This window comes from Akebia trifoliata, chromosome 1 (genome assembly GCF_017979445.1).
Source record: "Akebia trifoliata isolate Shusen 1 chromosome 1, ASM1797944v1, whole genome shotgun sequence".
NCBI classification, from domain to species: Eukaryota; Viridiplantae; Streptophyta; class Magnoliopsida; order Ranunculales; family Lardizabalaceae; genus Akebia; species Akebia trifoliata.
This window is the reverse complement of record NC_141375.1, coordinates 22,997,053-23,012,820: the sequence shown is the minus strand read 5'-3', so window position 1 is coordinate 23,012,820 and position 15,768 is coordinate 22,997,053. Positions and strand designations below refer to the sequence as shown.

The 15,768-nt window shown below is 34.8% G+C and overlaps 4 protein-coding genes and 1 pseudogene across 15 annotated transcripts; 3 read left to right on the top strand and 2 right to left on the bottom strand.

Annotated features, from left to right (window-relative positions):
* Nucleotide 1: 1 nt before the first annotated feature.
* Nucleotides 2-581, bottom strand: LOC147411034 (auxin-responsive protein SAUR24 pseudogene; annotated as a pseudogene).
* Nucleotides 582-1,379: 798 nt separating this feature from the next.
* LOC147411033 (auxin-responsive protein SAUR21-like) lies at nt 1,380-1,694 on the top strand. The gene has a single exon (XM_086430729.1). It carries the CDS (start codon nt 1,380-1,382, stop codon nt 1,692-1,694), a length of 315 nt encoding a protein of 104 aa, XP_086286855.1.
* LOC147411032 (auxin-responsive protein SAUR24-like) lies at nt 1,561-3,972 on the bottom strand. Its single transcript, XM_086443638.1, has one exon. It carries the CDS (start codon nt 3,481-3,483, stop codon nt 3,196-3,198), a length of 288 nt encoding a protein of 95 aa, XP_086299764.1. The 5' UTR covers nt 3,484-3,972; the 3' UTR covers nt 1,561-3,195.
* A 1,648-nt stretch (nt 3,973-5,620) lies between these two features.
* LOC147411031 (auxin-induced protein 15A-like) lies at nt 5,621-5,917 on the top strand. The gene has a single exon (XM_086430649.1). It carries the CDS (start codon nt 5,621-5,623, stop codon nt 5,915-5,917), a length of 297 nt encoding a protein of 98 aa, XP_086286775.1.
* A 5,635-nt stretch (nt 5,918-11,552) lies between these two features.
* LOC147411030 (nicotinamide/nicotinic acid mononucleotide adenylyltransferase-like) lies at nt 11,553-15,761 on the top strand. Of its 12 annotated transcripts, none has more exons than XM_086443563.1 (5): nt 11,553-12,017; nt 14,081-14,160; nt 14,546-14,647; nt 15,246-15,304; nt 15,409-15,761. In XM_086443563.1, the coding sequence occupies exons 1-5, from the start codon at nt 11,972-11,974 to the stop codon at nt 15,509-15,511; spliced, it is 390 nt and encodes a 129-aa protein (XP_086299689.1). In that variant the 5' UTR covers nt 11,553-11,971; the 3' UTR covers nt 15,512-15,761. The 12 variants fall into 12 exon arrangements, 5 of the variants coding, with proteins under 5 accessions (XP_086299689.1, XP_086299703.1, XP_086299670.1 ...); XR_015178782.1 differs by having other exon boundaries at nt 11,563-12,017; nt 14,741-15,304; nt 15,409-15,496; XM_086443577.1 differs by having other exon boundaries at nt 11,563-12,017; nt 15,235-15,304; nt 15,409-15,496.
* The last annotated feature ends 7 nt before the right edge of the window (nt 15,762-15,768 follow it).

The following is a 15,768-nucleotide window of genomic DNA, read 5'->3' as shown; positions in this document are numbered from 1 at the left end:
ATGGAAGAAAAAAAAGAGTATCAAATTAAAATCTAAAGGAGGAAAATATGTCATTAGATTCACTCCCTCAACTACATTAGAGGATAAATATTTACATCTAACTGCCATTCCCCACTCTACAAAATTTGGAGAGACTGACTTAATTTGGTCTCATTTGTCTAAAACTGTACTTGGACTATTCTTTGTTCCTTTATGAAAAACAACTCAAACGAGAAGTGAGAATGACAAACGAGTCTTCTTTGCATGGGATTGTGAGACCACCTATTGGATGATCAAATCCAAACTCCTCTTCAGCCTTGCTTAATAAATCTTGGAAGGAAGGATGGTTCAAGTATGATATTGGAACCACAAATCGCTTCTTCTGTGTCTCTCCAACATAAACTGTGAAGTGGCCTTTAGGGACTTCTGTTCCTGTTAGAAGAGACTGTTGGAAAATTTGCTTAGCATTTAACATTGCAAGCAAACGGATACCCATGGCTTCTATGAAATATTATCGTTGACAGAACAAAAAAGGTTTGTCAAGAACTATTTCAGGGTCATACAGGTCAAGGTGAGGTGAGAGCTCTAACAAGTTGGAAGTGTGGTAATCTCAATATGTATATATAGAAATAGAGAGAGAGGAAATGTCGATAAGGTTGATCCACTCAATTGGAAAGAGTGGTGAAGAGAAATTGCAAATGGATTTCTTAAGAGACATATCTCACGAGGGATCACATGGTTTTGTCTCCCAACTCATGCCTAGTGGTTTGGATTGAAATGATCACAGTGTTCTCATTTGTTGCAACATTTTAGGCCCCACCACCCTGAGAATTAATACAACCTATACATTGCCCACTTGGAATTTTAGATAATTAGTGGTCTTAGGAACACTACTAACTGGCCCTTCAAATCAAAGATGTCGTGCTCATTTTGTTTGTACATACAACACCATCACATGTAAATGTTTTCTTTTATGTAAGGTGGCTGTTTTGGAGCTCTAGTTTTTATTTGAATTATGGATTCAAATGCATGTGGTGCTGCTTCAACATGAATAGATGGATGGATAAGAACTCTACATAGAGAGAGAGAATTAGGGAGGAATTTTAGTTGAATTAGATGAGCAAAGCCATGTGATGCTTTATGAGGTAGGTCCCTAAGCTAAGCCAATTGTGAATGCCTCCTCACCACCTATTACTCCTTTTGAATGGATTGCTAACAACACATATCGGCACTCTATATATACATACAGAGATACTAGACTTGCCTTCCAACTCCAAGTCTTCACTTGCATCCTCCATATCGCTAAAGCTTTCTTTTATTCCTCTATCAAGCTAATTTAATATCTCTCTTTTTTTTCTTTTTCTTTTCTGGTTTTCGTTCTCTTCACTGCAAGATTAGTCATGGGTGTCCGTTTGCATTCCATGGTTCTTCATGCCAAGCAGATTCTCAAACTACAATCTCTTCTTACCAGAAACCAATTATCTCAAGTAGCGGCCACAGCAGATGTCCCGAAAGGACACTTAGTAGTTTACATCGGAGTGACCGAAAAGAAGCGGTTTGTTGTTCCAGTATCTTACTTGAACTATCCTTCATTCCAAGACTTATTAAGTTGGGCTGAGGAAGAGTTTGGGTTCAATCATCCAATGGGTGGTCTTACAATTCCATGCAAAGAAACAACCTTCATCGATATTACTTCTCGTTTGAAAGCCTTGTGAAAGGGGTGGAAGAACAAAGTAAGCAACAACAAAGGAGTTACCAAGAAAACATGAAGGCACCCCTGAATTTTTCTCTCTTTTGATCACCATTTTTTTGAGAGTTTAAGACGGGTGGCTAACCATTATATCGAAAAAATCCAATTTTTAAGAAGAGGATTGTTCTCATCCCTTGTAAAAAAAAAATTTATTTATTGTAAAGAAGCGGGCAGAGTGATAAAAAAATGTCTCTCCCATTGAATACATCATTTAATAGAAATTTTTTTCCTTTTGTCTTTCAAATTGTATAATCTTGACCGGCTCTAGAATTTTATAATGATGAGCATGAGTTTACTCTAAAATTCTCCTATCTTAAAATTTGGCTGTCTTAGATGAGCATGGTGAGCCTCCTCTAAGAAAATGTTTCTTCTAATATACCTTAATGGTGAGCAACTATAAAGAGAGACATCATTTAGTTTCTTCTAATATACCTTAATTCTCTTTGACAGTTTTTAGTTTTTCTATTACAGCTTCTAACTTATCAGTTTGATTGTCAACAAGGTGATAAGCCAAGTTCATCAGATGAGGCATTTAGCTCACCTATAATGGTGACTGAGTTTGACTCATACATACATTCAACACTGTAGATGCAATCTAATCCATCGTTATAATTTATAAGGCATTTAGTAATTCACATTTTTTTTCCATTATCAAGATTTCACCACATTTAACAACTTGGACATTGAATATCACTAAACCAATATTCAAATGTATAAATTGGAATACTTGATCAAACTCAGGATTGGAACATTTGAAGTTACAATTCAATTAAAAATAAAAAATAATGGTTAATTTACCAAAACAACTTGTACAGGTTAGAGTGAATTGTAATATAGCCGATGCATGAACTTATATTGAAAAACAAGTACTCTATGTGATTATCTGTCAATAGATGCCAATGTTTTCTCTGGGACTTTGTAGGGTATAATGTGTTTGAAACCTAAATCTACAACCAGATGGTAAGAGTAACTATCTAAGACTTCACTGTCTACTCCTATCCACATAAACTAGAGCAAGAGATTTCAAATTCCAAACAGGGGACATGTGGTTTCAAGTTCAATATCCAGATACATTTTGAACGATTCGTCTGATCAGAAGAAAGGTTTTCAAGTAGTGTTAGACAGATTAGGTATTCATCAATATTCGAACGTTTGCTTTACCTTAGTCCCCTAAATGTAGTAAATGGGTAGTTTAATTCCCCAATCAAACCCACACATGAAAAAATAAAAGAAATTCCATTGAAGAATGCAAGGAAATAAAACAGAACTATATTGGAATCTAAAGGAGCAGAAATACATTCATTACATTCACATGACTCCATTAGGAGATAAATATTTACATCTGATTGGCCACTCCCCACTCTACAAAATTGGAGAGATTGACTTAATTTGGCCCCCTTGGCCTTCAATTCTAGCTTGAGTGTCAGATTTTGTTAGCAAGAAAATTTTCAACATTCTTTGCTCCTCTATGGAGAACAACTCAAACGAGAAGTGAGATCGATGAATGAGCCTTCTTTGCATGGAATTGTGAGACCACCCATTGGATGATCAAATCCAAACTCCTCTTCAGCCTGGCTTAGTAAATCTTGGAAGGAAGGATGGTTCAAGTATGATATTGGAACCACAAATCGCTTCTTTTGCATCTCTCCAATATAAACAGTGAAGTGGCCTTTTGGGACATCTGTTCTTGTCAGAAGAGCCCGTCGCAGAACTCGCTTAGCACTTGCTATTGCAGGCAAACGGATGAAACCCATGACTTCTTTGAAATATTATATCCTTGGCAGGAAAATAAGGTTTTTCAAGAACTCTTTCAGGGTCTTCTAAATAAGGGAGGAGTACTAACAAGTTGAACTGTGGTAGTAATCTCAGTATGTGAATATATAGAAATGGAGAGAAGAAATATCTGTAAGGCTAATCCTATCAATTGGAAATGAGTGGTGAAGAGGAATTGCAAATGGGTTTCTTAAGAGACATATTTCATTAAGCATCACATGATTTTGTTTCCCAACTCATGTCCAATGGTTTAAAATTGAAATGATGTTATGCCCCACCACCATGAGAGTACTACCTATATACATTTCCTAGTTAAAATTTTAGATAATTATTGGCCTTGTTGTTTTGATCACAACTAACTGGCCCTTAAAATTAAAGATGTCGGTGGCACCAGATGCTTATTCTTCAGGGTGGAAAAAACATGGTAATAATCATGACCTTTTTTTTCCTGTTTAACTAATTTTCTTAGTCTCTCACACTTTAATGGTCAAGTAGACTTTCCATGGGACATTGGTGCCCTACATGAGCCAATTGGTTTGCAGTCAGAGCAATGTCTACGACAACAATAACCACCTTTGATCATCCTTGTCCGCCACAGCATCCTTTACTAGCAACATCATAACCACCACGGTTTTTTCACATTGCTATAGCCCCTTATAACTGCAAGCAAAAGTTTCCAACCAACGTTGTTCTTGTTTTTGTTCGTGTTGCCACAAGCGGGATGTCACACGTTGTGATAGATTTCTTAAACGTCAACTTTGATTGATAGCCAGGAATGTCTAAAACACTAATAGTATCCAAATTTGGTTTATGTCAAGTCCAGGGGGTAATTGGGCATTACAACGTTTTGGGTATACATATAATTGTAACTCACTTCCAGGTTACAGGAGAGTGAAATCGAACAGAGGGAAACTTGGGTTTGTAAGTTGGGGAGGTCTGAGAGTGGTATAGAGAGAATTCACGGGTTTTAATTTCTTTCTCAAACATGGTCATCACTCTCATCTCATCTATGGACTTAGGCACTGCCAAACAACTTAAATTTGCTATGTTTTGTTCATTTTTCATTTTATTTATATCGTCTTTGTGTTCTTGAACTAGAATTCGAAGTACATTAAATTTTGCGTGTTAACATTTTGACGACAATAGTGATCTAAATGTTAGGCACATATAAGCATAGTGTTCTCGAAGACCTGCAATGTAGAAATGTATGTTTGTCTCCTACTTGAGAAATGGTTGAATGGAATTGTAAGACTGCAGATCGTTGGTCATAAAACATAAACAATTGTTGCATAGAGTAAGTACGTGGTTTGATGCGAATTGCTTGTAGCTCTCCAGAACATAGACAAAGCAACCCATAGAGATGTCAATGATTGAACCTGTATCAGCTGCTTTTCTTTATACTAACTATTAGTTACAAAGTATCTAGACTCTCAAAGTCAAATGACGATGAAGAGATTAGGATTGCTGAGAACATTGAGAGGGTGGGACAATAATGTTTTCACATGCCCAATCCAACACAGACCTTCGGTTTGACTAAACTACACCTAACCGGCTGGGTCTACTATTTCCTCATTTTTACCATAATTTGTACAAATAGCCAAATTCTTCATGCCACGTTAGAACAATTCAAGTTTATAATTCTGTCTCCATCTTTTTTTCCAAAGTTTAGATGTAGGGCCAAGCTCATATCATCCTCATTTTCATTTTGTTTTTACAACAAACACCATCACATGTACCTGTTTTGTTGTTGTTATAAGCCATTTGTTTTGAAGCTCTAATGTTTATTTGATAATTAATTCAAATGCATAAGTGGTTCTTCTGCAACATCTATTGATGGGTGGATAAGGACACTAATTGAGCAATGCCATGTGATGCTTTGTGAGGTGTAGGTCCCTAAGCTTAATTAGCCAATTGTGAATGCCTCCTCACCACCTACTAGTACTTTGGAAAAGGATTGGCAACATAACATTTCCTCACTGCATATATACATACTAGATCTGCCTTCCAACTCCAAGTCTTCACTTGCATCCTCCAAAGTGCTAAAGCTTTCTTTTCTACCTATATAAAGCCCATTTAAATCTCTTTCTGATCTTCATTCTCTTCACTGTGAGAATAGCCATGGGTATACGTTTGCCTTCCGTGTCCCTTCATACCAAGCAGTTTCTCAAACTACAGTCTCTTCTTACCAGAACAACCACAGCAGATGTCCCAAAAGGACATTTAGCAGTTTATGTCGGAGTAACGGAAAAGAAGCGTTTCGTTGTTCCTTTATCTTACTCGAACCATCCTTCATTCCAAGATTTATTAAGTCGGGCTGAGGAAGAGTTCAGGTTCAATCATCCAATGGGTGGTCTTACAATTCCATGCACAGAACCAGCCTTCATCAACCTTACTTCTTGTTTGAATGCCTTGTGAAAGGAGTGGAAGAACAAAGAAAACATTAACGCTCTCAACTTTTTATCTCTTTTGATCACCATTTGTTTTAGAGTTTAAGGCGGGTGGCTAACCACTAAATCTAATATCTCCAATCTCTACAAGAGGATTGTTCTCAATTCTTGTCACTTGTATTTTTTTTTTTTTTTTCTGTAAATGAGTGGGCAGAGTAAAACAAATGTCTCTCCCTTTGAACACATAATTTAATAGAAAATTTTTCCTTCCACTTTTAAATTTAAATGTTTTATATGATGAGCACTAGCCTCCTCACTCCTGTGAAAATTTTCCCACCTTAGAATCATTGTCACTTTGCAATCTGCTCAGTAAAAAACAGTCAAAAAATTCTATTCTTATAATCAACTCGGTAAAATCAATTTTCCGAATAGATTTAGTTAACCTCAAGAAAATCTACTACATAATTTGATCACTAAAATCAAGCATTCACCTGGGATTAATGAGCAGTTACCCAATAAGACAGACCAGATAAAGCTCTGACATCACCATGTGCAAACTCATATTCCTACAAACAAAGTGGGTCATTGTTTTCAAAATCAAGCATTGTATTTAATTTAGATTACAAATTTAGTTTCCATAAGGGCCCATTAGTAGGGTTGCATATGTGCATAACTGAAAGATGAAATCAACATAGATGATTTTACTCTTTGATCTAAAGTTAAAAATGGAAGAAATATAGGGAAAATAACTTAATAGACCAAACGAGAGACACATGTTTCTAAATGCACGCGGACTTTAGGGCCTGAATTAGTAAAATCTATCTTTCTTAATGCCCCCTCACCTTGATGAAACAGCAAACTTAAATCATCGAGATCGAGATTCAAAATTTTGAGATCCACAATAGATTAAATTGTTGATCCTGATGATTCATATTGAAATTTTGAGTCAATGATTGTAACAACAATGATCTTAAAAATTTGAATGTTGATCTCAATGACTCTAATTCAAACATCGAGAATCAGCAATTTACAATTTTTTTTATCTTGACATTGTAAAAGGAGATTCCGACGACTTAAACAAAGGTTGATCGTAATGATTTGAATTGTCTATCTCGACAATATGAGTCATTGATCTCACCAATTGAAAGGGGCTATCAGGGGCCATAAGAAAGAAAGAAAAAAAAAAAAAAGAAGCTTACTATAGTTAGGGGAATTTTGAAAGTAGTTCTTCTTGCAAGATGCATTAAGTGATTTTCCTAAAAATATAGTTAAAACGCTTGTGTTGGTAATGTTGGATGTGTCAAAATGTTTCATTTAGCTTCTTCTAAATCTCATATGTTTGAGATGATGTTACGCCCCAAATCAGACTATCGTCGACTCGGCAACATGACTGGGGGATACTCGACCCCACCCCAAACCTTAAACTTGAGCATAAACCTCAATACTATGCGAGGGAGAGATCCGCTAACACCTAAAGCTTATTGGTCTAGATACCACGCCCTAGGATTCCTATGATTCCCAAGGTATGGGCGAGAGTTGAGATAACTCAAGGAACTTTCTACCCAAAGAAATTTCAAATTACTTAGCAATAGAAAGAATTAATTATTCTACAAGCTAATAATTTGTAACATAAGAATTTTATCTAAAGCATAGGTGTTACTATCATATATAGATGTTCAGTAACATAACATATCATAGCGATAATATAAGAGTAGCATATGGTATAGCAAAAGTAAGAAACCAAGTAAGTCCTGAAGGACAATATACATAAATAAACAAAAAAACATCCCAACGTCTAAAAAAAAACCTACTGTCAGGGAAAGCAGATCGTAGCAGCGACAAACATGTGGCTCCTAACATCGTTGGCCTTTTAACACGGGCGAGGCATCTTCACTTGTCCTGATTTCCCAGTCTAGTGTGATAACCATTGGCTCCCATGGAGAGCATGGGGTCGTTCACAAAATGCCATCTTTTCCGATCCAAGTTGTCATTTGACAATAGGGTCAACGACCCAACTAAACCTAATGGCAATCAACAATTCGACGACTATAGTCTAGGATGGATCCATGTTTAAACTAGGTGTGAACCTTGCGTCTAATGCCTATCAGGCGTATTTGCAATCTCTAATCCCTCTAGCCATTGACCTCAACCTCTTTACAATCAAAATCAATGTTTATCCAAAAAAGATATAACCAATACTTCCCAGACTTCGTTGGTAAGGATTATCTCCAAGGCGTCCCATACCACCAAGGAGCAAGTCAAATCCATCGATATCTTAGGTAATTCCTCGTTTCCAAAAGAGCCTAGGGATTACCCGCAAGATAGTTTCACGGCCCTTTTCCGGCTCACCAATTGTATTAAAATAATATAAGTATTTATTTTATTTGCAAGAAATCTCGAAGAAATAGGTGAGATGCTAAATCATCGGTATAATAATTATTTTAATTCAGATTTGTTAAAAAGAAAACTAAAACATGAAAACAAAACATTACAACTCATTCCATGGATACCCAAAAATTGTCCATCAATTCCAATGTTGTGTTTCATATGTACTCACTAAATAACACATCCATAATCATAAACAATGTATTATACATATCAAAAATTGATCGTCTACTATATCACTCCTAAACAACACCACCGGATATCCATGTGACGAGTACACATCACAACAGTCTTTTATACATACTTAGTAAATACACATACTTATAGCATATATAACTTTGAAAATAGAAGAGGTTTCTTTGTTTCTAAAACAGAAACATTTGATAAGAAAAGGAGATATTTTTAAGTTAATAAACATGGTATCTCATAGTAAGCATAAGAGATTTTATAAGTTATAAATTATAAATTTCTTATGGTAAATAGGAAACATTACTATGATTTACAAAATAAAACCTTTCATGGGTGAGATTAATGGTTCTAGATTATAAATTATGTTACAAAACAGAAATTTTCTTGATAAAAATGAGGTATTTGTATGATGTAAAACAGAAACATTTGAGAGCTTTCTAGGTAATAAAACAAAGCATTTCATGATAAAATGATGCATATTTTTATAGCAAAACAGAAATAGTGAGAACTTTGTAGATATAATAAAAAACATACACACTTCATATTAACATTTCATGGTAACAATGATGTACTTCCATATTATAAAACAGAAATATTACATGAATGACATAAGAGTTCTCTATGTTATAAAACAGAAATATTACATAACAATTATGAGAGGTAGGTTGCAAGATTTCTCGTGATGTTCTTTCTTCAAATAGTTATGTTCCTAGTGTCTAACAAAATAGTGAAAATAATCTATAATTTAGAATTATATAAACATTTAAAGATAAAACTTTCTTCTCTAACGATCCATATCAAATAACCAAGTCATGTACAATTAAGTTAAGAAAATCATTCTACATATGGCAATTGAAATATAAAATACACTATCTGTCCCTCCTATGTCAAATAAGTTGAATGAAGTAGATTTTGAAAACTATTAATTTTAAAATCAGCAATACAAATATTTTAGAAAACACGTCAGTTGGCCTACCTAGGGTGAGAAGGTACCTTCTCAAACTACAGACACAACTCGCAAAAACCCTATTCCTTGGTCTCGGTTCCATGCTCCAGCTCTGCCACCTAGAGTTCTTTTGAGGCTGAAATACAAAAAGATTCCATTAAGTATGAATGTCTATAGTTCATATTTTAGCTAAAGTTTCCTTTACTAATAGATCTTACCTAAGGTTGTATGTGTTCCTCTTCAAGAATGCTTGAAGGTGTACTCTCCTAGAAGAGTTGAGGTTATAGTTTGTAACTGGAGGAGGACCTAATAAGAAAGAAAGGTGTAGGAATACTAATTGGCTAAAAGAAAATAAAAAAGATAGAAGAATGTGCACTACGTGAAAAGTGGAAAATTCGACAGAAAAAATTGACTGGCCAAGGCCTATGAATTTTATAAACTGAATTTTGATGGTCTAGGACTGTCGAACTTCTTGATGTTCCTAGATTTGATGGTTTAGAGCTGTCGAATTTCTCCCATCCTTCTTTAATTTGACAGTTTCGGTTCGTTGAAAAAAAATTTGGCAATGAAAAATTCAACGCCAATTTGACCTCTTGGTCCGTCGAATTTTATGAAATTTAATGGCCCAAGCCCGTCAAATTTGGGCTTTTTTCACATTGTGATGTAGTAGTGGGAAACCACTTATTTTAATAAGTAGTAAATGAAAACTTTTTCTCAAATACAAACTTAGGTGACATATGAAGGTAGCTGATTTTTCTTCAAGAATCCTTTAGAACTTCTTAATGATGTTGAGAGGTCTCTAGAGATGCATATACATTAGACTTGAGTTATGAAGATTTGTGGATGTAATTGAGGGGGGATGAGAGGTCTCTAGAGATGCTTAGGCAATGGAGAATGCATGAAAGAGTAGAGAAAAAGATTTACCTTAAATTTATATAATGGAGAGAACTATGAATTGAGGTAGCAATATGGACTCATACGGATTAAGTAGAGGGGGTCAAGTTGTAAAAAAGTGCATGCATAGGATTATATAGATTGGGCTGAGATTTAATCATGGGTGGAGGTAAACTAATTGGGGTTAATTTAGTTAGTTAAAATTAGTTAGAATTTCACTTTAGTTAAGGGGTGGTTGGGGTTGGTTAAATTTTAACACAACCATGGTCAAGTTAAGTTCTAACTAGGGGTAATGCATGAGGGATAACTAGACACTTTTCTCTTAGCTAAATACATGGTGTCTTTGAACAGAAATCTGACGTGGCAGCTATGGTGAGGTGGATAGCAATAATAGAGTTAAATTTTTAGGTTGGACACATGGCAACCAAGTCTTACATGTAAGACCATATGTAATAATTTGCAATAATGATATTGCCGATATAAGCAATAAGTTTGAGGTGACAAGGGACATATTTTTTTATTGTATGCTACATGTAGTAACATACAAAGTTACCCCCGATGGATGAGATTTCGGATCGCTCTTTCGGGCTTGTTTTGAGTTTGATTTTGACGATCCAATAGTTGATTCTCATCTATTCGAAGAGATCTACGCAATGGTGTAGTTTGATCTCATCGATGATGCTTTCATCAAGGATTGTCTTTCAAGTAGTTATGCGAATCTTGAGGCAATGCCTTGAGGTCTGATTTATGCGATTTAATAGTCTATCGTGCTTGATTTATCTATATATTTCTATTGGTCATACCCGACAGATATGATTTTTTTGTTGCATGTATCTCAAGGTAATTCCTTGAGATTCATTTCAACTTAGATCTAGTTGATCTTATAATCCATCCTAAGTAGTTTTATTTTTATTTATTTTTTTATTTTTGAGGGGTGATCATTGGTGATGTTTGTTTACTTGGTTAACCTTTAATTCTTATCTAATCCCAACGCATATCTTGAGGAATTATTGAAAGATATAGTTATGATTATATAATCATTCATTTTGAGACTAATAGCTGTATAACCAATAAAGTTACATGAAACAGTTAAATTACAAGTTCTTTCTTCGCTCGTCTCAATCGACGGGTCTTCACTACGTGAAAATCCCAAATTTATCTAAAAAAATTTGTTGGGCCCGGCCCATCGAATTTTAAACCCAAAACTCCGCGGCCTGTGTACCACGTTTTTGGGTCGATCAAATTTGTCTAAAAACTCTCTGCCTCTCTCACTATTTCTCTTTCTCTCTGCCTCTCTCTCACAGTCGATCTCTCTCTTTCTCTCTCACTGTTTATCTATCTCTCTCTTTCTCTCTCAATCGATCGACCTCTCCATCGAAGGTGAAGCACGATTCTTCCCGATGGAAATTTTGCGAAGAACTCTTTGTCTCCATTGTTGACGACGTTGCATCTCTTTCGATTGCACATCTCGAAATCGAATAGATTTCAATCGCAGCCGCGCGAAGAAATCTCTATCTCCATTTCAGACGAAGTTGAATTTCTTTATAGTTGATCCGGACACTCCTCCATCACTAACTTCCCTTTGAATTTCTTTATAGAAATCTCTATGTTCTTGGATTCTCTGCTAATCAAGGATCTAAAAGCTTGAATTTCACATATGGTAGATTCATGACGATTTGTCTGGAAAAATTGAATTTCACATATAATCCTCAAGGTATGTTCGAAATCTCTTTTTTCCTATTTGATTCATGTCTTCTAGGGTTTGTATCGTATAAATTGGATTGAGTTTCATTGAATTTTAGTAGAAAAATAGTTGAAATTTAGGTTTTGTAAGATTTTCTTATTTCAGATCTCAGTTTTGTATGATTCACGTTTTAGATTAGTTAAAAACATTATTAAAAAAAATTATGCCAAATTAGAGACTTAGAAAACGGATTGCCACTAATCTCAAAAATTTAGAACCTGTATATATTGTCACAATTGCCTAAATGATACCTCAATCATTCAGGTTTAAAATACAATAAAAGAATTTACTAATGAAAGACTTTGAAAATGGAAGGGCACAAAATTCTACATTTATCCACTACATTTATCCATAATAAAAAAGCATCTTTTTGATATTTTAGAGTTCTTTGAATTTTGTGCTCTAAGATATATCCTTACCATTAGATTTTGTGTTTCAACAGTCAGGATTATGTGATCCTTAGAGTTTTGTTTTCTTGTTTCCATGGATCCCAAATCATCTCTTATTTTGGGGTGCAAATAGCAGCTCTTCTTATTGTTGTATTGTTTTGGGCATGCATATATATTTGCAAAGTGAGTGCCAATACTGTTTGTACAGAATCAAATATCTCAGTTTCACATTAGGAAATTGGCTAGAGACGTCCTGTCACTCTACAATACAGGCCTGCCCTTACAACGGTAGCCAAAGTATTTGCATAATGTTTAACAAAACTGGCAATTACCAAACTGATTGTTTCATCTTTTTCTCATTTCACAAGGGCAATCCTTGACTATTTGCAGGCAAGCTCTTGATTGGTATTGGATTGCAGCCATGGGCTTCCAACCAAAATCATAGGTCTAACACCAACCTGTATGTATGTCAGTAGAGATAAATGGGAACAAGGTTTTTTGGTAGGCAAGCAGGTTAGTGGTAGGTAGCTATAAGAAGGATTTGGAACGCAGATCTTGTTTCAACTCCCATAGGCTTCATCTGTATAGTATGCATGTAAGGTGATGGGACATGGTTTCTATTTGCATACTAAAATTCTACACATCAAGTGAATGCCTGATTATTTATTAGAAGTTCTAGGAGTTCTATTCTTAAATTATTTATGCTGTAAATTCCAGCTACTTGGGACTTCCGTGTGCCCTTATTTTTGGGCTGCATCACCATGCCGATCAAAGAACATTAGTCAAGGCAATGTAGATGGAGACATCGGGTAGGAAAGCATGTATGATACATGAGGTGATTCTTATCCCAATATTGGATTTGGTAGCTGGAAATAAATTGGGCAGGCCACTTTTTTATACTCCCTTCTATCTCCCACTCCATGTATTTTCACAAATTTTTTTTTTTTTTTCTATTTGGTATCTTTTTTTTTTTTCTTTCTTCTTATTCTATTGCTTTGTTTATGTTGGCTTGTGACACAATTAAAGCATTCCAAAACAGATTCAAATATAAAATAATACCACCTACATAAAAAAGTTGTTCTATTGATTTGATTCATAAATATAATTTTGTAATATTTAGTACTCTGCAGTTTTTTGATTGATTGAAAATATGGGGTATATGCCCCTCTATTTACTACTATGCAGTTTTTCGATTGATTTGATTCATCCTTATATAGGCATATGCCCATTGGCATCCTTCAACACAATATCCATCAATTCTAAGGGAAAATCTCTAGGTTCTAAGGAAACAAACCCAATAGAGGGGATCATTGTATTTTTCCACTAATTTGCATTTGATATGTACTTAATCATGGAAGTGTTCTCACTACCATTGTGTATACTCTTCGTCTTGTTAAGCCTTGAAGCAGTTAATGCAAATTGTGAACTTATAAAATAAAATAGAAAAAGACAATTGTGAACTACTTTGGTCTTTCAAGATTGATTTTTTTTGTTTGGTGACAAAAACTTTTCTTGCAAATTTCATTTTTAATGAATGTGGCTTATCATATTACATGTATTATTAGAATACAAATGCATTTATAATTTATTTCAATTTTTTTTTTGGGTGGAATGTGAACTATTGCTTTTTTATTTTCCTCGCAGAATCCCTCAAAGTCATGCTTGTTTGTGGTTCTGATTTACTTGAATCTTTTGGTATTCTTGGAGCATGGATTCGTGAACAGGTATATCTCAGAAAGAAAAAAAAAAAAAAAGGAATCTTCCCTTTTTTTTCAATTGTGCTTCCCATTGTGTTCTTCCATGAACAGACTAGTTTCTTTGAACACTAATATGAACCAATCTGTAGACCTGGGATGTAGGACTCTGTCTATGACCAAATCAAGGAGATCCTTGCAACGAAAACAAAACAATAAATTAAGTGTTTTTCCTAATATGGTGTTTGAGAATGTCTTCCTTTTTCTTGAATAAGAAAAACAAAATTTTCTTTTTAAATGTCTCAACTAGTTCTGGGAAAGGGGGAATTCATCTTTGTTTTCCAAACTCAAACTTTATTTAGGACCTTTAAGGCAGCTGGAAAAACTGATCAAATATCCCTCTATGGTTTTACAGGTTCGAACTATATGCAAAGATTATGGCATTGCCTGCATTCGTAGGGAAGGCAAAAACATTGAGAATGTCATATCTGCTGATGATATTTTGAATGAATATAAGGTAATAAGAATCTTTGGTGGTTCTAAATATTTTTTTTAAAGTGTACTTTCATAAACAGCTAAATCTCATCATGGATGGGGCTTATACCCATAGGTCAGCTGGTTTGACAAAAATTGCAAAGCAACTTTGAGGTCATGGGTTCAAGTCCAGCTTAACAATAAAAACAAAAGAAAAAAAAAACCATCATGGAGGTGGGTTTTCTATATGCAACACTCAGTGTATGTATGCCCCCTTGTCAATCTGGTTTTATTGACTAGTCACCGCATGGATTCAACTATGGTCCCAAAAGTTCCTTCAATTAAACTATCTGATTCATGAACATAATTTAGTAGTTGTAAATATTTTCAGTTCATCAACTATTCAAAAGCAAAACACACAAATGCACACTCACAAAGATGCAATTTTGATAAGAATATCCTTAATTCAATTAAGGGAAAGAGATTCTCCATATATTGGATCTTACTTGATGTGCAATGGTCACATCCATCGTTTTCAGGTAGAGACAAAGAAAGAGCTAAATGATTTTTCGTATTAATTCCTTAAAGAACTAATACCATTCAACATTTCATATCTGTTTATTTCGGAAGAGTAACATCAGAGTAACATCAAAGTTGTAGATGAACTTGTACCTAACCAGATCAGCTCGACAAGAGTAAGGTAAATGATTTTTCGATTTATTCACAAAATACTAGAGATAACATGAACATGTTGATTAGTATAATAACATTGAAAGGGGAGCCTCTTTTTGTTAATCTTTTCAGGGAATGCATTTCAAGAGGGTTGTCAGTTAAATATCTTACTGCAGATGAAGTTATTGATTATATCAAGGAACAACACTTGTACTTCAATACAAATGAAAAATGATCACTTGAGTATTAAATTTGCACAATCTAACTGTACAATTAGCTGTTCTTAATATCATGATGTACAGTTCCCTCCAGATTCTTCACGTTCTCTTGCATTTGGTTCTGGATATCATAAAATCTATTGCTATGATCTTCGTAACACACGAACGCCTTTGTGCACATTAATTGGTCACAGTAAGACTGAGTTATGTCAAGTTTTTAGACTCAAAGACTCTTGTTTTAACGTCCACGGCTAACACACTGAAGCTTTGGGAT